Source organism: Anomaloglossus baeobatrachus, chromosome 4, assembly GCF_048569485.1.
Source record: "Anomaloglossus baeobatrachus isolate aAnoBae1 chromosome 4, aAnoBae1.hap1, whole genome shotgun sequence".
NCBI lineage: Eukaryota > Metazoa > Chordata > Amphibia > Anura > Aromobatidae > Anomaloglossus > Anomaloglossus baeobatrachus.
In genome coordinates this window covers 625,938,432-625,966,032 of record NC_134356.1, presented here as the reverse complement: position 1 = coordinate 625,966,032, position 27,601 = coordinate 625,938,432, and the positions used below count along the sequence as shown (strand labels likewise).

General features: G+C 49.6%; 1 protein-coding gene across 3 annotated transcripts in view; it reads right to left on the bottom strand.

The window, feature by feature from the left end:
- LOC142304190 (cAMP-dependent protein kinase catalytic subunit alpha) overlaps window positions 1–27,601 on the bottom strand; it is a 120,798-nt gene that overhangs the window by 49,585 nt on the left and 43,612 nt on the right. For 2 of the 3 annotated variants that reach the window (XM_075346323.1, XM_075346324.1), the window contains exons 3-8: window positions 7,676–7,737; window positions 5,972–6,100; window positions 3,056–3,154; window positions 999–1,081; window positions 772–898; window positions 419–514 (exon numbers count right to left, since the gene is read on the bottom strand). In XM_075346323.1, coding sequence (XP_075202438.1) covers window positions 419–514; window positions 772–898; window positions 999–1,081; window positions 3,056–3,154; window positions 5,972–6,100; window positions 7,676–7,737 — 596 coding nt within the window. Of the gene's footprint in view, window positions 1–418; window positions 515–771; window positions 899–998; window positions 1,082–3,055; window positions 3,155–5,971; window positions 6,101–7,675; window positions 7,738–21,010; window positions 21,198–27,601 lie in introns of all 3 variants that reach the window. The other variant, XM_075346322.1, reaches the window with a different exon arrangement.

Here is a 27,601-nt window from a genome sequence, read left to right as displayed (position 1 = left end):
GGAACACTGCTTAAGACATCGCAGGAACTGCGGTTGCACCGGAGGGAAGTATAGGATTATTTATTTTTACAAGGACGAACAAGGGGAATGAGTAGGGGTTGTCCAAGTAGTGGACATCCCTTTTAATGTTTATGAGGCTGATGGGCGCTGAACTGTATTCCCCAGCCCCACAGTCAAAGAACAGAGCGGCAGCGAGAACCCCCTGATCGGCAGTGAAAAGGTACAGGGACCACCGAGATTAGATATTTATCACTTATCCAGTGTACAGCATAGATATCATTTGTGTGTTAACTCCTTTTGGCCAAGCTAAATCTTCAAAACTACACACACTCAGCATGCACACACATTTCCATACAGAAGACATGAATCAAATGTACCATAAAAAAAACCCAAACACTTTCCGGGCTCTATTACTCACCTTGCTAAGGATGATTTCAGGCGCCAAGTATTCAGGTGTCCCACACAGAGTCCAAGTTCTTCCCTTTACTCGCTTTGCAAAGCCGAAATCTGTCACCTACGTAAAAAAAAAGCAGGAAGTAATTGAAACACAAATTTTTAACCTGTCGTTCCTAACACCACCTACAGGTGGCGCTATGTATGTTACATGCCCAGGAAATATGTGTGCGGACAGAAAATAGCTGTGGTACAAGGTGACCAGGTATGCGGATATCTCAGCGCATAGAAAAGAAAGTAAGAGAGGCTTAAGACAAGTATTATGGCATACCAACACCCCTGACACCAAGATGTAAACCACAGTGAGGAATTTATTACCTGTATGTAACCTTGCTGGTCTATAAGCAGATTCTCTGGTTTCAGGTCTCTGTATATAAGATCCAGGGAGTGCAGGTATTCAAAGGTTAATACAATTTGGGAGGCATAGAAGCGGGCGTGAGGTTCACTACAAGGAAAAAAAAAAATCAATAACTGTCAGTCACCACTGAGCAAACCGCAACACAAGAGAAGTGAGTGCCCCCAATGCAGCAAGCTTCAAAATTTACCTGAAACGTCCGATCCTACGTAGGTGAGAGAACATCTCGCCCCCCGCTACATACTCCATCACCATGTACAGATTAGTGTTGTCCTGAGAAGAAAAGCGCAGGAAGCTAAATATGGCCCCAAAATATATCATTCCTATATAAGATGGCAGGAGATGGAGGCAGGCAACAGCGTGGACTAGTGATACTGGCCTGGGGAAGGAGCAGAACAGGAGGGACAGAGTCCGGACTGAGGGAGCAGGGTGGGTGGGACAGAGAAGTAGATTGGGTAACAGCATCCAAAGCTGGGGGAGCAGGGAGGATCAAAGGGCAGGGGAGAAGATGGGGTAACAGCATCCAGAGCTGGGGGAGCAGGGAGGATCAAAGGGCAGGGGAGACGATGGGGTAACAGCATCCAGAGCTGGGGGAGCAGGGAGGATCAAAGGGCAGGGGAGAAGATGGGGTAACAGCATCCAGAGCTGGGGGAGCAGGGAGGATCAAAGGGCAGGGGAGACGATGGGGTAACAGCATCCAGAGCTGGGGGAGCAAGGAGGAACATAGGATCAGATGGGGTAACCACATCCGGGGCTGGGGGAGCAGGGAGGATCAAAGGACAGGGGAGAAGATTGGTTAACAGCATCTGGGGCTGGGGGAGCAAGGAGGAACAAAGGATAAGATGGGGTAACCGCATCTGGGGCTGGGGGAGCAGGGAGGATCAAAGGACAGGGGAGAAGATTGGTTAACAGCATCCGGGGCTTGGGGAGCAAGGAGGAACAAAGGATAAGATGGGGTAACAGCATCCGGGGCTTGGGGAGAAGGGAGGAACAAAGGATAAGATGGGGTAACTGCATCCGGGGCTGGGGGAGCAGGGAGGAACCAAGGATAAGATGGGGTAACAGCATCCGGGGCTGGGGGAGCAGGGAGGAACAAAGGATAAGATGGGGTAACAGCATCCGGGGCTTGGGGAGCAGGGAGGAACAAAGGATAAGATGGGGTAACCGCATCCGGGGCTTGGGGAGCAGGGAGGAACAAAGGATAAGATGGGGTAACAGCATCCGGGGCTGGGGGAGCAGGGAGGAACAAAGGATAAGATGGGGTAACAGCATCCGGGGCTTGGGGAGCAGGGAGGAACAAAGGATAAGATGGGGTAACCGCATCCGGGGCTGGGGGAGCAGGGAGGAACAAAGGATAAGATGGGGTAACTGCATCTGGGGCTGGGGAGCAGGGAGGAACAAAGGATAAGATGGGGTAACTGCATCTGGGGCTGGGGAGCAGGGAGGAACAAAGGATAAGATGGGGTAACCGCATCCGGGGCTGGGGGAGCAGGGAGGAACAAAGGATAAGATGGGGTAACTGCATCTGGGGCTGGGGAGCAGGGAGGATCAAAGGACAGGGGGGAAGATTGGTTAACAGCATCTGGGGCTGGGGGAGCAGGGAGGAACAAAGGATAAGATGGGGTAACCGCATCCGGGGCTGGGGGAGCAGGGAGGATCAAAGGACAGGGGAGAAGATGGGGTAACCGCATCCAGGGCCAGAGGTGCAGGGAGGAACAAAAGGACATGGGAGAAGATGGGGTAACAGCATCCGGGGCTGGGGGAGCAGAGAGGGAAGTACAGAGGCCAAGAGAGAAGATGGGGTAACCACTTCCGGGGCTGGAGGAGCAGGGAGGGTGGGACAGAGGAGCAGCTGTGGTAACAGTGTCCAGGAGAACAGATGGGGAAACCACGTTTGGGGCTGGGGGTGCAGGGAGGGAGGGACAGGAGAGCAGACTGAGTAACAGCAGCTGGGGGAGTAGGGAGGAAGGGAGGGACGGAGGACAGGGGAAAAGATGGGATAACAGCATCCAAGGCCGGGGGAGCAGGGAAGGAGGAACAGAGGACAAAGGAGCAAGATGGGGACAGAGGCAAGGACCAGGGAAGCAAGGAAGAGATAGAGGCCAAGGACATGAAACTGTACAAAAGCTAAAAAAGGAACACGGAGGTCAGTGTTTTTGGGGAAAAACATTGCATATTAAGATTGTAAGAAGAAAAAAAAAAGAATGAAGTTAAAAGAGTCCATGTAAGCTTATGGACAACAATCACCTTAAATGAATACTCCAGGCGCACAAGGAAAGGGAAGTTGACGGCCTGGAGGATGCGCTTCTCATTCAGCGTGTGCTCGATCTGCTTCAACTTCACTACCTGGAATAAAAAACAGCGCAACGTTATGATAGGAGGTCAACAACACTATACATTTAGCAATAATGGGGCTCCATCGACGTGCCAAATGTTTCCAGTATTAAAATATCTCTGAATAAAAGTAACATTTGTCACTGCAGGGAGTGACTGCCCCGGAACATCACTCGGCGAGGCCCGGCAGCTTGTCTTTATATCATATCTACAGTTTTCACTTTGCAAAAACCTGACAGTCAAAAATAAATGTGATGTCTAAATGGAGACAAGGCCGCTTCTTCCAAAAACAGAGCCACCCATGTGCACAGGTTGTGTGCGGTACTGCAGCTCAGCCATAGTCACATCAGTGGAGCAGAGTATCAATAGCAGGCAACTTCTGGATGGACGGGGAGTAATTTTTGGAAGAAAGCTGCCTTTAAGGCTGGAGGGTCCTTTTCTCTGTTCCCTTTCACACTAAGTGCTGTAGGGGCCCAAAAACATCGGCAGAGACGGGAAGAGGGACAACGGCTGTCAGTGGAGATGGTCTCTTGATTTAGCAGTGTACCACTCATTGTGGTACTGTATGGTGGCATTATTACGCACGGTTATAAAAAGGTGCTTAATGCAAGTATACTATCCATAGCATACTATTATTTGGTCACTGTAAGGCAATAACCCAGGGACTTCTATTTGTCATTTCACATGGCAGCTGCACTGAGGTTTACTTTAATAGATTGTCTCCTACTTTTGCATTGATGGCCTCTCCTTAGGAATCGTCGTCAATATCTGATCAGTACCCAAGCCGATCAATTGTTCTCGGTCCCGGCTGCCGCCTGAAATGCTCGGTTTTGGAGGTGCTCAGTCTTCTGATACTGGCCGCAGCCGGATACTGCACATCCACCTCCTATTGATCTGAATGGGAGGAGGATGTGCAGTAATCGGCCACTATCAGAAGAGACGGGACAGCTCCGGAATGGAACCCGGCCGATCAGTCATTGACGACCTAAGGATAGGTTATCAATGTAAAAGTAGGGGACAACCTCTTTAAGGTGTGCCAATGTTGGTGCCCGTCATGTGATGGATCCGTCACAGCTTAAATTATAGCAAGTTAGGAGAAGAAAAAAAAAAATCCTTACAGAGATGTGAACATTAAAAGGAAAAAGACGTTGTGTGCCTCAACTGATGGGCAAATCCCACTTAAAATCTAGCCTTTAGGTGTAGCCTGACGATCAAATATGAAGGGACTAACACTCTGGATCCTCAGGAGATGCCTACAGACATGTATTACGTATCCTAACAGGACCATGCTGACACCTGCTATCTGGTGCTAAAGGTCTCCAGTTAGAATCACACTGGGGAAAAATGAAAAAAAAAAAAAAAATAAATAAATAAATAAAAATAAAAAAAAAAAAAAAGTCTACAGTGAGAATGAAGTCTCCCCTGTATTCCTTTCAGGGGTCTTTTTCAGACCCAGCACTAATGGTATTACTATCTGGTAAAAATAATTCCTTTAAAAACACAGGGTGGGCAAAGTGCAGCCCGCGGGTCACATCTGGACCTCTGGCTGTTACAGTCCAGCCCGCGATCAGAGACCGCCAAAGATGCGATGACGCCACATCAACATGTGTGCTGGAAGGAACCATCAGTGCACCAGAGACCTGAGCAGAGCGCCTGCGAGCAGGGCATGGGGCATTTTCTTTTTTGTTTATGTGTATGGGATGTTTGCATGTATATTGGAGGCCATGTGGGGGGCTTATAATGTATATGGGAGGCTATGTGGGGGCTCCAAACTATGTAGGAGGCTTTGTGGGGCTCAATGTATATAGGAAACTATGTTGGGGCTCAAATAATGTAGGAGGTTACATGAGGGTTTATACTGTATGTCGGAGGCTATGTGGAGGCTCATAATGTATATGTGATGCCAAGAGGAGCTCAATATATATAGGAGGCCAAGTGGACATTCATAAAAGTATATAGGAGGCTATGTGGGGGATCATGCTCTATTTAGGAGACTATGTGGGGCTCAATGTATATAAGAGGCTACGCAAAGTGCATGCTATATATAGGAGGCTATGTGGGGCTCTTACTGAATATAAGGGGCTATGTGGGGTCTCATGGATTATATAGGAGGCCATGTGTGGCTTATACTAAACTGTGGGGGCTCAGAGTGTATATAGAGGAGCTATGTGACAGCTCACCCTGTTTATAGGAGGTTATGTGGAAGCAAACATATGTAGAGGTGACTATATGAGGGCCCATACTGTAAATAGGGGGTATGTGGGGGCTTATACTGAGTATAGGGGGCTATGTGGGGACTCACTGTATATAGGGAGTTGTGTGAGGACTCATTCTGGATGTAGGCAGCTATACAAGGGCTGATACTGTAGATGGGGAGTTGGAGGAACTTTTTGTGGGCTCATAATGTACATAGGGGAAGGTCAGGATACTTTATTCTGCTCAATATTAAGTGATTCAATATTATATAAAAAAAATAATTATAATTAATGTGTTAATAGTAATATTGAGAATTAATTTCAGCCTATTGGTTTGGCACTCTACACCAGTCACTGTCTCTCATGTGGCCTCTCAGGAAAATGAATTGCCCACCCCTGCTTTGACAGATAAGAGGGACATCTACTGGGCAGTTTTATTCTGTCAGTACATGGGCAGAAAATGATCCAGAAACCAGTTAAGTTATATCATTATGTAACTTACTGGTTTCATGTTCTTTACATGTGTAGAAGTTTCGTACACGGAGATCTTGGTTATGTACACTGAGGGAGGATGAGATGCTGCCATGTCTAGTCAGCACAATACATCCCGGGGCAGTAGAGACACCGCACTCACCTTCTGCTTATCCAAGATCTTCATGGCATAGTGATGGCCGTTCTCCTTATGTCTGACGAGCATCACGCGACCAAACGAGCCGGTGCCCAGTGTCTTAATGCGCTCAAACTGGTCCAGATGAGCAGTGTTCTGTGGAGTGGGAGCAGCAGAGGTGAGGAGGTTACTGAGCGCGGCTTCAATAACGGACCATCCACACCATTATAGAATTATGGAAACCGGACATACTAGTCTTGCTGCTAATCAGGCTTGGACTGGCTCACAGGAGAATCCTCCGGTAGGCCTCTTTGCATTAGTCAGTCACGTACCCCACTAACCTAATCAGTAGTTGGCACATTACACTTGTTTTACTATGTACAGACAACGGAAGCATCTCCTCAAACATTTTACAAACTACTCAGTATATTATTACATAGAAGTATGGGTAAATTTGTAACCATTACCATGCCGGCTCTACGCCAGCCACGCCGTCCCCTGCTCTCTCTACGCCAGCCACGCCGTCCCCTGCTCCCCCTACGCCAGCCACGCCGTCCCCTGCTCCCCCTACGCCAGCCATGCCGTCCCCTGCCGGCCCTACGCCAGCCACGCCGTCCCCTGCCGGCCCTACGCCAGCCACGCCGTCCCCTGCCGGCTCTACGCCAGCCACGCCGTCCCCTGCTCCCTCTACGCCAGCCACGCCGTCCCCTGCTCCCTCTACGCCAGCCACGCCGTCCCCTGCTCCCTCTACGCCAGCCACGCCGTCCCCTGCTCCCTCTACGCCAGCCACGCCGTCCCCTGCTCCCTCTACGCCAGCCACGCCGTCCCCTGCTCCATCTACGCCAGCCACGCCGTCCCCTGCTCCCTCTACGCCAGCCACGCCGTCCCCTGCTCCCTCTACGCCAGCCACGCCGTCCCCTGCTCCCTCTACGCCAGCCACGCCGTCCCCTGCTCCCTCTACGCCAGCCACGCCGTCCCCTGCTCCCTCTACGCCAGCCACGCCGTCCCCTGCTCCCTTTACGCCAGCCACGCCGTCCCCTGCTCCCTCTACGCCAGCCACGCCGTCCCCTGCTCCCTCTACGCCAGCCACGCCGTCCCCTGCTCCCTCTACGCCAGCCACGCCGTCCCCTGCTCCCTCTACGCCAGCCACGCCGTCCCCTGCTCCCTCTACGCCAGCCACGCCGTCCCCTGCTCCCTCTACGCCAGCCACGCCGTCCCCTGCTCCCTCTACGCCAGCCACGCTGTCCCCTGCTCCCTCTACGCCAGCCACGCCGTCCCCTGCTCCCTCTACGCCAGCCACGCCGTCCCCTGCTCCCTCTACGCCAGCCACGCCATCCCCTGCTCCCTCTACGCCAGCCACGCCGTCCCCTGCTCCCTCTACGCCAGCCACGCCGTAGCCTGCTCCCCTCTACGCCAGACACACCGTCCCCTGCTCCCTCTACGCCAGCCACACCGTCCCCTGCTCCCTCTACGCCAGCCCCACCGTCCCCTGCTCCCTCTACGCCAGACACACCGTCCCCTGCTCCCCTCTATGCCAGACACACCGTACCCTTACCACTGCTACCATGTTAGCCAAGGCCTACTTTGACAATGGCATTCAAATTTCCAAGTTGTACTCATGAGCCACCCAATTCACGTCATACACACTTCACTATATCAGGGGCACCACATTGTCTGCTCCGTACCCTGCACACAGTGCCATGCCATGCTGCACAGCAAATGCTTCAGTACCTGAGCTGGGTTTTCCCATTTCTTCAGGAAGTCTTCTTTCGCTTTGGCCAGGAATTCTTTCACTGTGGATAGATGGCGAGAGATTAGAGAACGTCTAAGCGCAGGCACACTCACAGTACCCCCGGCACCCACAAGGTTAACATCCTACCTGCCAGACTCATTATCCACAGATGTTCAGCCCTACAGGTAAGCAGGTCCCGCCATACACCCCAAGCACTACTACTCCCGCAGACTCCTGGCTGCACATCCACTTAGCCCAATAACATGGCAGACACATGCGGGACTGGCAGCCTGTGCCCGTGACCACAGATTCCTGCATTATTCCTCTATGTTTATTCTCAGAGATGCTGGACACTGTTATAGGGACTTTGGCCTAAGCAAACAAAAATATCAACCCAAATAACCCCAAGCAGAGGTCCCTCCACTGCCAGGTCAGCAGCTCGGACAGTGGCTCCCCCTGCAGGCGACTGCTCAAATCACCCTCCGACTGCTGCAGATATAGATCAAGGTTTTATTAGAGAGACGCAGCCCGATACACCAGGTGGAGATTTATTTTCAATCAACGATCCATAGGGAAAAAAATATCCAAAAGCACTCAAGCCTTAATGATAGTTCTCATTACAGAGAAGGGTACTGATTGGCTGAACACGATGCCTTACACACTAGATTTAGGAATGTTAATGACCCCCCAAAAGTAAGAAATGGCACTTGTGGTTCCTAACAGTTTGAAGTGGCTGACGTTTGAAGTCGGTGTGCTGTCCTTGTCCACAACAGACAGAATATGGACTCTACAATAATTAAAGGGATTTTTCGGAAAATCGCAAGTTATCCCCTATTAATAGGAAGGGGGATAACTTGCTGATTCCCAGGGCTTTGACTGCTGGGACCCCCAAAGATCCTGAGAACAGGACTCCTGCACCTACAGAACAGGGTTCTTCATAGTCCTGTTTTGAATAGCGTGGCGATGTGTATGCGAAGCAGCTGCTCCGTTCATTGTCTACGGGACTGCTCTCACTCCATGTTAACCTCATTGTACATTACTTAGTCTACGTTATCTACATTGTATCCTGCCGTTTATACCTTACAAGAATCACCACATTCATCGACCCCATCTCTTTGTTCATACTGTACCCGGGCCGCTCTAGGTCCCTCACACTGTACCCGGGCCGCTCTAGGTCCCTCACACTGTACCCGGGCCGCTCTAGGTCCCTCACACTGTACCCGGGTCGCTCTAGGTCCCTCACACTGTACCCGGGCCGCTCTAGGTCCCTCACACTGTACCCGGGCCGCTCTAGGTCCCTCACACTGTACCCGGGCCGCTCTAGGTCCCTCACACTGTACCCGGGCCGCTCTAGGTCCCTCACACTGTACCCGGGCCGCTCTAGGTCCCTCACACTGTACCCGGGCCGCTCTAGGTCCCTCACACTGTACCCGGGCCGCTCTAGGTCCCTCACACTGTACCCGGGCCGCTCTAGGTCCCTCACACTGTACCCGGGCCGCTCTAGGTCCCTCACACTGTACCCGGGCCGCTCTAGGTCCCTCACACTGTACCCGGGCCGCTCTAGGTCCCTCACACTGTACCCGGGCCGCTCTAGGTCCCTCACACTGTACCCGGGCCGCTCTAGGTCCCTCACACTGTACCCGGGCCGCTCTAGGTCCCTCACACTGTACCCGGGCCGCTCTAGGTCCCTCACACTGTACCCGGGCCGCTCTAGGTCCCTCACACTGTACCCGGGCCGCCGCAGGTTCCTCACACTGTACCCGGGCCGCCGCAGGTTCCTCACACTGTACCCCGGCCGCCGCAGGTTCCTCACACTGTACCCCGGGCAGCCGCAGGTTCCTCACACTGTACCCGGGCAGCCGCAGGTTCCTCACACTGTACCCGGGCAGCCGCAGGTTCCTCACACTGTACCCGGGGCAGCCGCAGGTTCCTCACACTGTACCCGGGGCAGCCGCAGGTTCCTCACACTGTACCCCGGCCTCCGCAGGTTCCTCACACTGTACCCCGGCCTCCGCAGGTTCCTCACACTGTACCCCGGCCTCCGCAGGTTCCTCACACTGTACCCCGGCCTCCGCAGGTTCCTCACACTGTACCCGGGCCTCCGCAGGTTCCTCACACTGTACCCGGGCCGCCGCAGGTTCTTCACACACTGTTGCTCACACTCACTATGTTTGGTTTTGCAACTCTTCCCTGTTCAAGTGAACAAGGTTAAACTGCGAAAACCCAAAGACAGTAGTGGCGCCACTTTCCGGGTTGTTTTTCCAAATCTTAACCCCTTTAGTTCAACCTTCTGCTTTACAGATATCGAGGCACGTTACACACACTGCATCCTTCAGACCAATTCTGCAGTATAAATAGATCACTTTCATAAACTGCATTATATGTGATGCCATCTTTTCATTTCTAGTCCTTGTCAGCTTTAGTTGAATTTGCAGCGTAACACTGCACCGTGCCACTTTATTGCATGCAGTGGACTTGCTAAAGTCACGTAGACATGATGCCAAGGAGTGGATAGACTCCGAAATCCACTATAATGGGGCAAAAATAAGTGGAAACAGATTCTGTAGCCATCAAGGGCTAAAAGCTTGACAGCTCTGCTGCTACCTGAGACTATTATACCCGGCACCATAAAGGAGGTGCTGGAGAAAGCAAGGAAAGCTCAGCACAAACCATCAACATCAGGCTGCAAATAGCAACTAGTTACAAAATGGCAGAGAAAGGGATTAATATATAATATATTAATATTCCAAATTGCCCAATTGTAGGGATACACCCTATCTGACCTGCCTAAATGGGATGTCCACTACATCTTAAATGCTAAAGCAGCCCTAACAAACAAAGAACCCCCCCCACATACTTCCCTCCTGGACTACTGCCACTCAATGTTGGGGTCTCCTAGCAGTCTTAAGACATTGTGACAGGAGCGCTGCAGCCAATTAGCAGTCATTAATGGGCTGCAGCGCTGAAGTGACAATGTGACATTATCAACGGAAAACAGTGTTAACATCACTGGAACTGCGAAAGTCTGGGAGAGCACTAGGACTGTGGTCACTTAAGCATTTAAGAAGGGATTTTTTTCATATTAGACAACAATTAAGTCCATGATCTGATCAATTTGATGCTTTAGAATTCGTGATGAGCGGGCACTACCATGCTCAGGTGCTCTGTACTCGTAACTAGTGATGAGCGGGCACTACCATGCTCAGGTGCTCGGTTCTCGTAACTAGTGATGAGCGGGCACTACCATGCTCGGGTGCTCAGTACTCGTAACTAGTGATGAGCGAGCACTACCATGCTCAGTACTCGTACCTAGTGATGAGCGAGCACTACCATGCTTGGGTGATCAGTACTCGTAACTAGTGATGAGCGGGCACTACCATGCTCGGGTGCTCAGTACCGGTAACTAGTGATGAGCCAGCACTACCATGCTCGAGTGGTCGGTACTCGTAACTAGTGATGAGTGAGCACTACCATGCTCAGGTGCTCAGTACTCGTAACTAGTGATGAGTGGACAGTACCATGCTCGGTACTTGTAAAAAGCAGTCGGATGCTCGGAGGGGCTCAACTCGAGTACCGAGTATAATGGAAGGCAATGGGGAACCCGAGCATTTTTACGGGAATTCTTCCAGAAAAATGCTCACGTTCCCTTTTGACTTCCATTATACTCGGCTACTTAAGTCGAGCCCATTTGAGTGTCTGACTCCTCATCACTAGTACCTAACACCCAAGCATGGTAGTGCCCACTCATCACTATTTAGAATATATAATTATGGAAAAATTGTAGGCCCCAAAATCTGCAACCTCAATTTTTTTCCAAACGGTCTCTATATGTCAAACAGATCACATACAATAGAAACCCAACCAGGGCTGTAGTTAATAGCAGGTGCGAAAGTAACAGTCACATCTGGGCCTTGGTACTGGAGGGAACCGAAGGGTGCACATGTCACATATGACCCGAGTATAATAATGAACCCATGGTAGGTGCCTGGGGAGCTCCTGACTGAAGGCTTTTTTACGAAGAATTCAGGAGGGAATTTCCACTTTGTTTGTGGCGCTCGTATCATAGGATGAACTAAACATACAGCTCTGGCAAAAATTAAGAGACCGCTGCAAAATTGTCAGTTTTTCTGATTTTTCTCTTTATAGATATATTTTTGCGTAAAATGTAAATTGTTCTTTTATTCTATAAAACTACTGACAACGTCTCCGGATTTCCAAGCAATAAATTCTGTATTTATTTTCTGAAAATGAGAAATGGTCAAAATAACAAAACAATGCACAGTGCTTTCAGATCTCAAATAATGCAAAGAAAACAAGTTCATAATAATTTAGAAACAGCAATACTAATAATGTTTTACCTCAGGAAGATTCAGAAATCAATATCTTGTGGAATATCCATGATTTTTAATCCCATCTTTCATACGTCTTGGCTGCTTTCCACCAGTCTGTCACACTGCTTTTGTGTTACCTTATGCCACTCCTGGTGCTAAAATGTAAGCAGTTCTTTGTTTGATGGGTTGTGACTATCCATCTTCCTCTTGATTATATTCCAGAGGTTTTCAATGGGTTTCAGGTCTGGAGATTGGGCTGGCCATGACAGGGTTTTCATGTGGTGGTCCTTCATATACAAATTGATTGACCTAGCTGTGTGGCATGGTGCATTGTCCTGCTGGAAAAAACAGTCCTCAGAGTTTGTGAACATTGCCTGAGCAGAAGGAAGCAACTGTTTTTCCAGGATAACCTATGCGGCTTGATTCATACGTCCATTGCAAAGTTTAATCTGTTCAATTCCAGCCTTGCTGAAGCATCCCCAGATCATTACCGATCCTCCATCAAATTTCACAGTGGGTGCAGACACTGTTGGCTTGTACGCCTCTCCAGGCCTCAGTCTAACCATTAGATGACCAAGTGTTGGGCAAAGCTGAGAAGGACAATGCACCTTGCCACACAACTAGGTCAATCAATGTGTGGATGAAGGACCACCACATCAAAACCCTGTCATGGCCAGCCCATTCTCCAGACCTGAACCCCATGGAAAACCTCCGGAATGTAATCAAGAGGAAGATGGATAGTCACAAGCCATCAAACAAAGAAGAACTGCTTAAATGTTTGCACCAGGAATGGCATAAGGTCACCCAAAAGCAGTGTGACAGACTGGTAGAAAGCATGCTAAGACGCATGAAAGCTGGGATTAAAAATCATGGTTATTCCACAAAATATTGATTTCTGAATCTTCCTGAGGTAAAACATTATTAGTATTGTTGTTTCTAAATGATTATGAACTTGTTTTCTTTGCATTATTTGAGGTGTGAAAGCAAGGCATTTCTCTTTTTTTTTTTTTGTTATTTTGACCATTTCTCATTCTCAGAAAATAAATACAAAATGTATTGCTTGGAAATTCGGAGGAGTTGTCAGTAGTTTATAGAATAAAAGAATTTACATTTTACTCAAAACATACCTGTAAAGAGAAAAATCAAAAAAACCTGACAATTTTGCAGTAGTTGTTTAATTTTTGTCAGAGCTGTATGTCTTAGGCTAGGTTCACACTTCCGTTAAATTGTATCAGTCACAATCCGAGGCTCTGGTAAACAACGCAATCCGTTTAGCGGATTCCGTTGTGTCCCATAGACTTGTATTAGTGGCGGATTGCGACTGATCACCTTGCGTTGCATCCGCTGCGCCGCGGTCGTTTTTTGACTGACCGCCGGGCGGGAGCAACGCAGAATGTAACGTTTATCGGGCCGTCAAAATTAACGCACCGCGCAGGAATCAGTCGCCATCCATCAAGCTTGTAATGTTTGTTTTTGGTGCTGGATTCCGTCGTAATCCGTCTTACGACGGAATCCAGCGCTGGATTCCGTGATGCTCTACTGAGCATGCCCAGCAGGTTTGGCACACCCACTGGGCTGTCCCAAACACAAACGGATCATGACTGATCCGTCAAAAAACGGACGCACAGCGGATGTAACGGACGCGACGGATCAGTTTTTTCACAGGATTCCCGTGAAAGCAATCCTGTGAAAAACACATCCGTTGCGTCAGTTGACATCTAAAAAATGACTGATCAGTTGCTGACGGACCTGATGGATTTAAAACAACGGAAATGTGAACCTAGCCTTAGAAAAATAGGGTCGCCACTCACCTAAATCTTGTTTCCTTATTCTTTAATCTAGATTTTCAAAGTGATGGTTATAAGCAAAGCTTGGTGATCGGCCAAAACGCGTCACAGAGCTCCGATCCTATTTTACTCTGACTGAAGTGTTTGTGACCCCGACTAAGCAGTAACTGATGTGAAGTCAAGATTTCAGCAGAATCCTCAGCATTCGGACATTGGGGGAGAATGAACTTGGGACATACAGCAACCATTATATTCAACATAATAGAATCACATACACATTAGCCAGCTCACCACTTTCAGAATCTGGGGTGTCTCACGATGTCCACACAGGATATCCCTGGTTCGGGAATAATGAAAGAAACACATCCAGCGGTCTGCAGTCCGGGATGTATAAAATCTTCCTTTATTGCAAAACTGATCCATGAAAAAGATTTAACGACTCATCTGCTGAAACGCGTTGGCTCGCTAACCTTGTGTTTCTGTGGACGCATGTGCGGCTGAATTTTAAAGAAATTTTGCAATAAAGGAAGATTTTATACATCCCAAACTGCAGACCGCTGGATGTGTTTCTATATCTGCATTATATTCAACATGGAGGATCACAGGAAGAGAACATCGACACAAACTATAGGTTTTATAATACAAGCTAGAGGTGAACTACAAGCACATAAGAAGAGGGAACCTGTCACCACTTTTTCGGCTTATAAGCTGCGGCCACCACCACCGGGCTCTTATATACAGCATTCTAACATGCTGTATATAAGAGCACAGGCTGCTGTGTAAAACAAGAAAAAAACAAAACAAAAACCAAAACACTGCAGTGGATTCTAGTCAGATGGGTGTCTCCGTTTTTCCGCTGCCGGCACCGCTTCCTTCGGCCATCTCGTCCTCCTTCTGAAGCATGGGAGCTTGAAGCATCCTACGTCATACACACTCGCCGGTCCTGCGCAGACGCACTACAATGCTTTGATCTGTCCTGCACAGGACCTCAAAGCTGACGAGTGTGGACGACGTAGGACGCGTCATGCACCGCGGCTACAGAAGAAGGATGACAAAGATGGCCAAAAGAGGCGGCGCCGGCATTGGAGAACGGAGACGCCCATCTGACTAGAATCCTCCGCAGCGCGACCATTAGATGAGAATGAGCGGCCTGGGCTCTTCTATACAGCATGTTAGAATGCCGTATATAAGAGCCCACTGGTGGTGGCTGCAGCTTATACGCTGAAAAAGTGGCGACAGGTTCCCTTTAAATGTTTAATATATTCTCCCTAGCACAAGCCTGAAGCTGTTGTTTTCTCTAACATCACTACACCTGGTAGGTTTTTTCCATCCACAATTACAAGTAGAGGACCCCACTCTCAATGGCAAAAAGAAACAGCAATCGTATGAAGAATGCTGTGCAAAGTTTGAGCCATTTCACCCCTCCTCTGCCATGGGATGCACCAGGACCGACAACAATTGTACGGTGCCTATCTGGACTTCGGTAGGTAACTGGAGAGGGCCAGAGTGCCAAGGCCACACCATCTAGGAGTCAGATTAGACCCCTCAACCTTGGAGCCAAAGGAAAGAGACCCACAGATTTTCCACTAAGTTGAACCACCTCCATGCTAGAGCATTAAAAAAGTCAGAGAAGGTGTCTCCGTGAGCACCTCCACCGATCAATGCTGCCAAGACCTTTTACAGCCTCACCTAACGCCAAGTCCTACGTGTTGTTCTGTAGTAGATGATGCCAAGAGGTTTTCTAAATGCTGAAACTACAGGGGCTCCTATGTATTTGTACAGGCTGGCCACTAGAAATTCACATAGTTTCCGTCAGACAATGAATTGGCTTCTTAATTTGAGTCAACCATACAGGGCAAGTGGACAAGTAGAGTTCTAGACCAAAAGGTGGAATGAGGTCACATCCAGACGACTGTTCTTCACGCACGTTTTGTATGCCTTTGTGGATATAACACCTACCCGTTAACATGTCTCCATTTTTGTTTTGTGGGCCGACAAACAACAAAAAACGTGACGTTCACAGATCAAAACTCGCAAATGAAAATTATGTGGGACCATTAAAATACCAGATGGCACGCGGATCTCATCCGTGGGTTTCACGTTTTTACCATTTTAATAAGGTAGAAGCTTTGGAGTTTTAATGAGAAAATTACTCATGGTGTCAACTGACACACTGGCCAAACACTGATGAAGATCTGACCTTTTGTTTTCGCGTACAAGAAATATCAATGATATTTGAATGAGGCTCTGGGCGGATTCCGAATTCTTTCAGTTGCAATCAAAATTCCTCAATTTCCATAACAATTAGGTGCAGTAGCAAAATTAAAAAGTAATCAAATGCTCAAAGCTACGAATAGAATAAGAGGTTTCTCCAAATTCAGGACAAAATGCCACATTTACTGACTACTACAGTCTCAGAAATATAAATCTCCACGGAGTAGAGTCCTTCATAAGAGCCATCAAGTGTTGTCTCAAGATATCACGAGCTGCATCAGGTGCTCTTGAGATGAAACACATCAAGCACCAGGGCTGGCAATGGGGTGGAAGACTGCGAAATTTGATTGCATGTTAAAGCCCCCAACACATTAAAGCACATATGTGGGGCCCATTATTCTGAATGGAAGGCTACGTGGGGCCCATTATTCTGAATGGAAGACTACGTGGGGCCCATTATTTAGTACTGAAGACTATGTGGGGCCGATTCTGTATGGAGGACTATGTGGGGCCCATTATTTAGTACTGAAGACTATGTGGGGCCCATTATTCTGTATGGAGGACTATGTGGGGCCCATTATTCTGTATGGAGGACTATGTGGGGCCCATTATTCTGTATGGAGGACTATGTGGGGCCGATTCTGTATGGAGGACTATGTGGGGCCCATTATTTAGTACTGAAGACTATGTGGGGCCCATTATTCTGTATGGAGGACTATGTGGGGCCCATTATTCTGTATGGAGGACTATGTGGGGCCCATTATTCTGTATGGAGGACTATGTGGGGCCCGCAATTAGTTTGTCCCACGACTTAGTCCAAGTTTTTAACTTTGGCCCTCTGAGTATTTGATTTAGATATCCCTGCATTAGACCAAGGTTGGCTGATCCCACCGACCTGGACAACCGACAAGGATTTCAATTGTCCATGTCCGAATTTGGACTGGTGATCACTTTGTTCTCCTAGAGATAAGCTGTCACGAGACATGCCTGGTGACTGCTTTCTCAGAGCACACAAAAGCATTTGGCCGAATGAGTGTTTGTGTACACGGGAGCTGGTAGATATGGCGGACGGCCAAACAATCAGCCAGATTATCGTTCGGTCGACAACCATTTAATGTGTAGGGCCAGCTTAAAGGGTCTCTGTCAGCATGGAATGACTTCCATTGGATGTCCCTACAGATACAGCGGGAAGCAAAGTTCTCAAGTTCAAAATGAAAGGAACATTGTTTACACTATTTGGACGTGGCAGAAAGAGGAAGAAGTCAACAGCTGCCACTAGATTCTCAAAAACTAAACCCTCAAGTGACTACAAGAGACCTGAGGCAAGATTTGATGGCAGCAGGCCTTGAGACTTCACTTTGAGTAAAGTGTAAACTAAACAAATCATCAATGGCCCAACTCCAAAACGTCCCCTCTATGGACCCAAAAGCACAGGAACGTTGGCTGCAACAAGAGAGAACCATATAATTAAGCTGCAGTAGTTTTGGAATTCTGCTCTGAAAAGTGATGGAACAAAAACGTTTTCAGGCCTATGGTTGAGTGGCATATCTTGGTTGACGTAGAAAAAAAACAAAACAAAACATATCCTGAAAAGAACACTATGCCTACAGGGAAGCGTGGCTGTGGTCCGGTGATGCCTACAGGGAAGCGTGGCTGTGGTCCGGTGATGCCTACAGGGAAGCGTGGCTGTGGTCCGGTGATGCCTACAGGGAAGCGTGGCTGTGGTCCGGTGATGCCTACAGGGAAGCGTGGCTGTGGTCCGGTGATGCCTACAGGGAAGCGTGGCTGTGGTCCGGTGATGCCCACAGGGAAGCGTGGCTGTGGTCCCGTGATGCCCACAGGGAAGCGTGGCTGTGGTCCCGTGATGCCCACAGGGAAGCGTGGCTGTGGTCCCGTGATGCCCACAGGGAAGCGTGGCTGTGGTCCCGTGATGCCCACAGGGAAGCGTGGCTGTGGTCCCGTGATGCCCACAGGGAAGCGTGGCTGTGGTCCCGTGATGCCCACAGGGAAGCGTGGCTGTGGTCCCGTGATGCCCACAGGGAAGCGTGGCTGTGGTCCCGTGATGCCCACAGGGAAGCGTGGCTGTGGTCCCGTGATGCCCACAGGGAAGCGTGGCTGTGGTCCCGTGATGCCCACAGGGAAGCGTGGCTGTGGTCCCGTGATGCCCACAGGGAAGCGTGGCTGTGGTCCCGTGATGCCCACAGGGAAGCGTGGCTGTGGTCCCGTGATGCCCACAGGGAAGCGTGGCTGTGGTCACGTGATGCCCACAGGGAAGCGTGGCTGTGGTCCCGTGATGCCCACAGGGAAGCGTGGCTGTGGTCCCGTGATGCCTACAGGGAAGCGTGGCTGTGGTCCCGTGATGCCTACAGGAAAGCGTGGCTGTGGTCCCGTGATGCCTACGGGGAAGCGTGGCTGTGGTCCCGTGATGCCTATGGGGATACGTGGCTGTGGTCCCGTGATGCATACAGGGAAGCATGGCTGTGGTCCCGTGATGCCTATGGGGATACGTGGCTGTGGTCAGGGGATACCTTCCGTGAAGCTTGGCTGTGGTCCAGGGATTCCTTCTGTGAAACATGGCTGTGGTCCGGTGAGGTCTTCAGTGAAGCGTGGCGCAGGTCCATTGATACCTCCAGTGTAGCGTGGCACATGTCCGGTGATACCTTCCGTGAAGCGTGGCTGTGGTTTGGTGATGCCTAAGGTATAGCGTGGCGCAGGTCCAGTGATGCCTAAGGTGAAGCGTGGAGCAGGTCCAGTGATGCCTAAGGTGAAGCGTGGCTGTGATCTGGTAATATCTTCAGTGAAGTGTGGCACTGGTCCGGTGATGCGCTGGGTCTTTTGCTTCCTCTTAAACCGGAAGCCTACAACATGTGGAGGGCAAGAGGGATTCAATCAGGTATCAGGAAATCCTAGGAGACAACTTAAAGGGCACCTGGCAGGTGCAATATGCACCCAGAACCACAAGCAGTCCTGGGTGTAAATTGTTAATCCCTGCCTAACCGTCCCTGTATACACAAGCATAGATAAAGAGATCTTTAGAAAAAGTACTTCTAAAGATCCTGTATGATATGCTAATGAGTGCAGGGACTAGTCGTGAGGGCGTTAGTTCCCGCACTCATTCCGCCCTCTTAGAATGTTAGCACGCCCACACGCCGTCTCCATTGCTACAACCTTAAACGCCGGGCAGTGCACATCATCAGATGTCCCGGCACTTCCAGTCACGCGCATTAGACCTCTCTGAAGCCAGGATGTGTAAACCCGGCTTCATAGTGTGCATGACCGGAAGTGTGGTGACCTGATCATGAGCACTGCCCGGCGTTTAAGGTTGTAGCAATGGACACGGGGTACGCGTGTCACCGCTGGTAATGACGCTGGGCAGTGGGCATTGAATAGCATGTTAGCACTCCCCTGTGGGCGTACTAACATTATTCTAAGAGGGCAGAATGAGCGCAAAAACTAATGCCCTCACGACTAGCCCCTGCGCTCAGTAGCATATCATAAAGGATGCTTAGAAATACTTTTTCTAAAGATCTCTTTATCTATGCTATTAGATACAGGGACGGTTAGGCAGGGATTGGAAATATTCACCCAGAACTGCTCGTGGTTCTGGTTGCATTTTGCTCCTGACAGGTTCCCTTGAATAAGTTTTGTGAGGAACCTAAAGCTTGGCCATCATTAGAACTTCCAATAGAACAAGGATCTACTAAGTCTTGGTTTCAAAAGAAGCCCTGGAAGATTCTGGAGTGGTCATCACATACACCGTACCCCACAGAAACTCTTTGGTGTGATTACCGTAGACGAAGATCATAGGTGGCCAGTTTCTTCCAAGGTTTAAGCCAACTTCAATGGATCCAGCCAGTCCCTGCTCTCTTCCAATTCTGCCTCTGATAGCAGCATGGCTGGGCACAGTTCAGACCAGGGACCACAAACCTGATTTCAGTGGGAGGTTGAGTAATTTTGATTGCAACTATTGAGGAAGACCAAAAGTTCCTTCAAAAAGATAGCACCTGACTTTTTATGGTTTGTCTACAGCACATGACCCATTCAATAAAACCCGACGGGCTCCTTGAAGGGTCTGATTGCTTCCAGGTCCACCCTTTGCATACGTGAAAGCAAAAAAAACAAACAAAACAAGCCATTTCTACCTGAAGGCCATAAACTTGCAGGACTTCCTTACGCAAGGTTCTACAAGGTGACACTGACAATGTGGACGCCTAACCCCTGCGACGATACACTTCATAGAGCGTGCTGACATGGGCACACAGCGCCGACAACCTTGGCCCTGTTCATACTGGCAGAAGATGGCAACACTATATTAAGCAACTGCATTACATAAGCGCTGACCCACCCCGACAGGCTATAGCCGCACCTGGTGGCAGCACAGGCAAACCGGTTACGGCAGCTGTGCCCATCCAGGGTCAGGGCGTTTTTGGGGGGTGGGGGTGGGGGGGGGGGGGGGCACTATATCCAATGTGCAGCACTCTGTCCTGACTACACAGGGTGACATTGGTCACATACTGATAAAGAAAAAAAAAAAAAGCCCCAGTGGAACAATACAGGAAGCTGCAATGATAGATTAGGCTGCAGAGCATCGCAGAGAAAGCGTGTGACAACAGATTGCAGAGCATTTCACAAGCGGAAAAAGTTATTTTAACCAAACATTAAGAGGGCGAGATAACAGCGGCATGCAGAGCGTTGCGTACGGTGGCTGCAGGCATGCTAGGACAATATAGGGCGGCTGTGCAAAAAAAAAAAAAGTCAAGCAGAGCATTGCAAGCGGACACCAAGCACTCCGCAGACTGTCAGAAGTGATTAAAACAATGTCATACCGTCAACATGGACACAAGCAGAACATTATAACCATTTTATCTGGAAGAACATCGTGCCGTTGCCTCGCGGCATCTATGCAAATAATAACTCCAAAGCCAAAAAAAAAAGAAGAAAATAAAGTGCACTGCGCCGTCGATCATGGCTCCCTACCCCGCAGAGCATCGCGCACACTCACTCTCCCGATCCCAGCTCAGTACGTTGCTAGGCAGGCAGGGCGGCTGAGGGCTGCTGGGGGGCGCCGGATCCCTCCCCGGAGCTGGACTGCGGGGTCCACGGCTGAAGACCCGTGAAGCAAAGCTCTCCAACTTCTGCAGAGCCGACATCCTGGGACCACAAGTCAAGTAGGGACTAGTACAGGTGCCCTGACATTCAGGCGAGAGGAGAGGGAGGAAAGGCAGACTGAGGGAACAGACAGGTTCTCAAGCAAAGTGTTAGAGAAAGGCGACGTGTGAGGAAACGAGGATGGGAGACGGCAAGGTGGCTCTATGGTGGGCAGGCATGGTGGAGAGAAGCAAAGCAGAGAGGACCGAGCTGAAGAAGACAGCAAGTAACACAGAACATGTGAAGAATTAGGGAGAGGTAAGGAAGGAGGGAGGGCTCAACAATGAAGGAGCTGCAGGGCAAACAGAGCGATAGAGGAGGAACACACCAAGCATGTGAGGCACGAGGAGGCAAGACAGGACATGGAGAGACCGAGGCACCACCGCCGAGAGCTGCCCGAGTGCCAGGCGAGGAACCCAGAGAGCTGGCCCTTATCAGCCGGCTGCAGGTCGCTCTTGTTGACAGGGGGTGGAGGGACAGTCTTGATAAAAAAAAAATATAATAAAATAAAGGGGAGGAGTGTGGGCAGAGGACAGCGACCTGGAGCAGAGCGAAAGACAACTTCAAGGAGCAATGTGGTTAGTGAAGGAAGAAGGCGAGAGGCTGAGGACTGGACAGAGACATGGAGGCTGCAGAGGGCACAGATGAAGGAGGGAGACAAACTACTAATGGAGGGCAGGGATGGTCCGTAATAAAGAGCACAATGCTTACAGAGTAGAAGAAAAGGAAGAGATAAGGGTGCGAGGCGGGCCACGCGGGGCATGGGGGAGGGGAGAAGGACCCCGCGGAGGAGTGAGGTGGGCCCGAGGGGGGAGTGGTGAGAGGCATGGGTGAGGGGTGAAGAGGATGCTACGTGGTGGTGGTGGGAGGTGGGGGCGAGGAGGATCCTGCAGGGAATATGGAGGGGACGCGAGGAAGACTCCGTGTGGCATATGGAGGAAGGGGGGTGCGAAGTAGACCCCGTGGCACATTGGAGGGGATGGGGGAAAACGGCCCAGAGTGTGGGGACAAGGAGAACTCCGCAGCACATTGGGGTGGGGAATAACTCCACGGGGGGGGGCAAGGAGAACCCCACAGGGCAAGGAATACCCTGCGGGGGAATATGAAAGGGAGGGTGAGGAGGACCCCACGGCACATTGGGGGGTTGGGGAAGGACTACCCAGAGTGTGGAGGGTGAGGAAGACCCTGCGAGGCATAGGGGGGGCGAGGAGAGAAAACCCCCGCTGTGCATGGGGGGGGGTGAAGAGGACTCCACGTGGCATATGAAAGGGGGGGCCTGGAGGAACCTGCAGCACATTGTAGGGGGTGGGAAGGTCTCCACAGAGTGTGGGGGGCAAGGAGGACCCCGTGGGGCATTGGGGAAGTGAGGAGGACCCCGAGGCACAAGGGGCGGGGGGGGGAGAGAGACTCCACAGAGTGTGGTAAGCGAGGAGGACCCCGTGGAGCATAGCGAGGAGGGGAGGGCGAGGAGGACAGTATGTGGCACATGGAGGGGGGGGGGCAAGGTTGTGAGAAAGGATATGAAAGGTGAGGCAGACCAGGCGTGGAGTGACGTGGAGCATGAGGGTGTGAGGAGGACCACATGGTGTATGGGGGGGTGAGATGATCTACGTCAGGCATGAGGGGGCGAGACAGACTTTGAGGTGTAAGAAGGTTTGAAGCAGAGTACTTGACTGGCAGACCACATTTGCAGAGACCTTTATAGGAAATGGGATGTAAGATCCACCAGAAAAAAAAAATGGTGTAATTAATCACACAATGACAGTGAAGACCTCAGCTCCTCGCCATAGACAAGGGGGGTCCAAAATAACATGGATGTGTAGCCAAATCTATCACATGCACACAGAAAGGGATGGGGCGTGTAAGTATAGCTGGGCCTAATGGAGCCAGATGGGTGTATATGGGGGGGATGTAACAACAAGAGAAAGACCACCGGCACAATGAGAGGGGGCAGATGTAGAAGCAAAGTGGAGAAAACTAGATGGCACCATGAGTAAAGTAAAGCAGTCATCCACCTGGGACTCACCAGCTTTCGAGAAACTACAACACCCAGCATGCCCTCACACACAACGCTTCTAGCATTATAACAGCTGGAGAGACACAGGTTGGAGATTGTGGACACGAGGCAAGTAAGACGGGCGCACAAGTCCGGGACGGAGGGAGGCATCGCCAGAAGAAAATGCTCTTGAGCGGAGTATTTGGCCGGAGCAGGGTCCGCCAGCTGTCTGCCTGCCAGGTGTCTGCTTTCTTATCTCCCCGCACCGCCTGGTACTACACACACACATGCATGTGAAGACCTTGGTGTATCCACAGGACACCTACAAGGAGGGCGGGGGCGTCCTATAGGTCTACGCTACAGTCTTGGCCCCTTACAGCGAAGCCTCGGGTTCTGCCTTACAGAAGGTAAGTACAGACCGGCACGTAAGAACTTATTTTTTTATTGTTTTATTCTACTTTTTATTTTTATGACAGTACAGCTATGTTCAGACTTTATTTTTGGGTGGCGTTTTAAAGACACGGTGATATCAGATGGGCCACGACCGGAAAAGTCCACTATCAAAATCGAAAAATATTTAACCCGATTGTTAAACGCTAACGAGAAAGAAAAAAACCCTAAATGGCAAAATTGCAGTTTTTCCAGACACCACACCTCCCAAAAAAAAAAAATAAATAAAAAAAATGTCACTTGGGGCCCAAGATTAATAAAAACGACCACACCACGCACATGTCCTGTCCATTTTTACTATATAATGAGATCTGTAAAAGCAAAACACCCCAAAAAAGTGAATTTTTCTGTATTTTCACCATTTCACCACTTGTAATTTTGCCATGTTACTCAGTACATTCTACGGTAAAGTGAGGGGGTGTCATTCAAAGGTACAACCCCACAAAAAAAAAAAAAAAAAAAACAACAAAAAAACCCCCTCATATGTCTGTGTATGGAAGAGTTATGGCTTTCGGAAGAAGTGGCACAAAACAAAAATAAAGCACACAAAAAAAAAAAATAAATAAATAAAAAAATTGCCCAGTGCTGAAGGGGTTAAACTATGAAAAAGATGTCTCATTTTACTTTTTAGTTCCCTTAGGTGACTTGAACCAGCTTGTCCTTTGATCATTTGTTCTATATACTGCAGAAGCACACAATGTCAGTATATACAGTAAACGATGGTCTGTGCTGGGGATGGGCTGCACTGGAGTACAGAGAGGTCGCTGCAGGTCGGAGTGGGGAGGGGTAAGAAATTGATCTCGGCGTTAAAATGCCAATGACTGATGGCGGCATCTAAATGGTTATAAAGACGCGATCGGGTAGCTCTGGTTGCTGCTGCTACAAGCAGATGCTGCATATGTCAGGCTCAGCTCCTGTGCCTGCTCCAAACATGTGGACCCTGGCGTGGAAGTAGAATTACATCCATATGTGCAAGGAGTTTTTCATAAAATAAATTATTAGTCCCAAAATTTAGTCACTCCCTGCATCATAGTGTGGTCACAATTAGTGATAAGTGAGCACTACCATGCTCGGTACTCCTAACTAGTGATGAGTGGGCACTACCATGCTCGGTACTCCTAACTAGTGATGAGTGGGCACTACCATGCTCGGGTGCTCGGTACTCGTAACTAGTGAGGAGTGGGCACTACCATGCTCGGGTGCTCGGTACTCGTAACTAGTGAGGAGTGGGCACTACCATGCTCGGGTGCTCAGTACTCGTAACTAGTGAGGAGTGGGCACTACCATGCTCGGGTGCTCAGTACTAGTAACTATTGATGAGCGGGCACTACCATGCTCGGGTGTTCAGTACTAGTAACTATTGATGAGCGGGCACTACCATGCTCGGGTGTTCAGTACTAGTAACTATTGATGAGCGGGCACTACCATGCTCGGGTGTTCAGTATAGTAACTATTGATGAGCGGGCACTACCATGCTCGGGTGTTCAGTACTAGTAACTATTGATGAGCGGGCACTACCATGCTCGAGTGTTCAGTATAGTAACTATTGATGAGCGGGCACTACCATGCTCGGGTGTTCAGTACTAGTAACTATTGATGAGCGGGCACTACCATGCTCGGGTGTTCAGTATAGTAACTATTGATGAGCGGGCACTACCATGCTCGGGTGTTCAGTACTAGTAACTATTGATGAGCGGGCACTACCATGCTCGAGTGTTCAGTATAGTAACTATTGATGAGCGGGCACTACCATGCTCGGGTGTTCAGTACTAGTAACTATTGATGAGCGGGCACTACCATGCTCGGGTGTTCAGTATAGTAACTATTGATGAGCGGGCACTACCATGCTCGGGTGTTCCGTACTAGTAACTATTGATGAGCGGGCACTACCATGCTCGGGTGTTCAGTACTAGTAACTATTGATGAGCGGGCACTACCATGCTCGGGTGTTCAGTACTAGTAACTATTGATGAGCGGGCACTACCATGCTCGGGTGTTCAGTATAGTAACTATTGATGAGCGGGCACTACCATGCTCGGGTGTTCAGTATAGTAACTATTGATGAGCGGGCACTACCATGCTCGGGTGTTCAGTACTAGTAACTATTGATGAGCGGGCACTACCATGCTCGGGTGTTCAGTATAGTAACTATTGATGAGCGGGCACTACCATGCTCGGGTGTTCAGTACTAGTAACTATTGATGAGCGGGCACTACCATGCTCGGGTGTTCAGTATAGTAACTATTGATGAGCGGGCACTACCATGCTCGGGTGTTCAGTACTAGTAACTATTGATGAGCGGGCACTACCATGCTCGGGTGTTCAGTACTAGTAACTATTGATGAGCGGGCACTACCATGCTCGGGTGTTCAGTACTAGTAACTATTGATGAGCGGGCACTACCATGCTCGGGTGTTCAGTACTAGTAACTATTGATGAGCGGGCACTACCATGCTCGGGTGTTCAGTACTAGTAACTATTGATGAGCGGGCACTACCATGCTCGGGTGTTCAGTACTAGTAACTATTGATGAGCGGGCACTACCATGCTCGGGTGTTCAGTACTAGTAACTATTGATGAGCGGGCACTACCATGCTCGGGTGTTCAGTACTAGTAACTATTGATGAGCGGGCACTACCATGCTCGGGTGTTCAGTACTAGTAACTATTGATGAGCAGTCGGGCGCTCAAATGGGAGCGACTAGCACTCTAGTACAATTGGAAATCAAAGGGGGACTTAAGCATTTTTTTCTGGGAAATTTTTGAAAAATGCTCGAGTCCTCCATTAATTTCCATTATACTCGTGTACTCGAGTCGCTGCCATCAGAGTCCTCTTAACGAGTACGGAGCAGCGAGCGTGGGAGTGCGCACTCATCACTAGTCACAATGTCTTGATTTTTTACAGCACATAAGTTGCTGTAATACATAAGGTTCGGTCCGATGTCAGATCGCAATGTACGGACCGGCCCAGTCTCTCTCAACCCGACCACGCCAGCTGCATATACTTCTACGACGTCGTCACTCTTAGGTCGCGAGAGCTGCGGCCAATCCATACATTGCGATCTGACACTTGACGGGTGAAAAAGCCCTAACTTTGAATATCATCTGACCCAAGCGGCAAACACAAAATTGTATGTTAGGTATTTTGGACTCCTAACCCTTCTACCCCGGGATTGTTGCCCATTTTAGGGAACAATTAGAATAGTGGCTGGCCTCAGAAGAGTGACACCGAGGCGCTCGGGCCCAGAACCCCCCCGAGGCGCTCGGGCCCAGAACCCCCCCCGAGGCGCTCGGGCCCAGAACCCCCCCCGAGGCGCTCGGGCCCAGAACCCCCCCCCGAGGCGCTCGGGCCCAGAACCCCCCCCCCCGAGGCGCTCGGGCGCAGAACCCCCCCCGAGGCGCTCGGGCCGGATGTAGACGTTTCGTTAATGCTTTATGTTCACGAGGCTGGTCTGTGCCTTATAGTCATTCCCACAATAGGCAGATTTCTATTGCTTGTGCAATTGATAGCAGTGGTAATTCTGGGCAGGACTGTCCGGAGCTGCACTCTCCTAATTATACTTTACTGTAGACATTTTTATATGTGACTGAACTCGCCGTACGATGGAATCAGAAATATCTAGTAATATTTGTTGTGTAATCTGTTAAGTAACAAGTCTCAATTAAACAAATTAAAAAAATAAATAAAAATGAATCAATAACTCTTATGAAACTTGGGTTTGGTTTGGGAAAACAAAGACTTAGGGCGATCATATTACTATGTGCAAATATAAGAAGGGACAGCACAGGGATCTGTCTAAGGAGCTTTTTACACCTACCTCTGCAATGGGGACAATGGACATCCTCTACGTCTAGAGGAAAGAAGGTTTAATCAAATACAGATGGTGATTCTTTACAGTAAGAGTATAGATTCCTTACTGTAAGAGCAGCGAGACTATGGATTCTTTACTGTAAGAGCAGAGAGACTATGGATTCTTTACTGTAAGAGCAGAGAGACTAT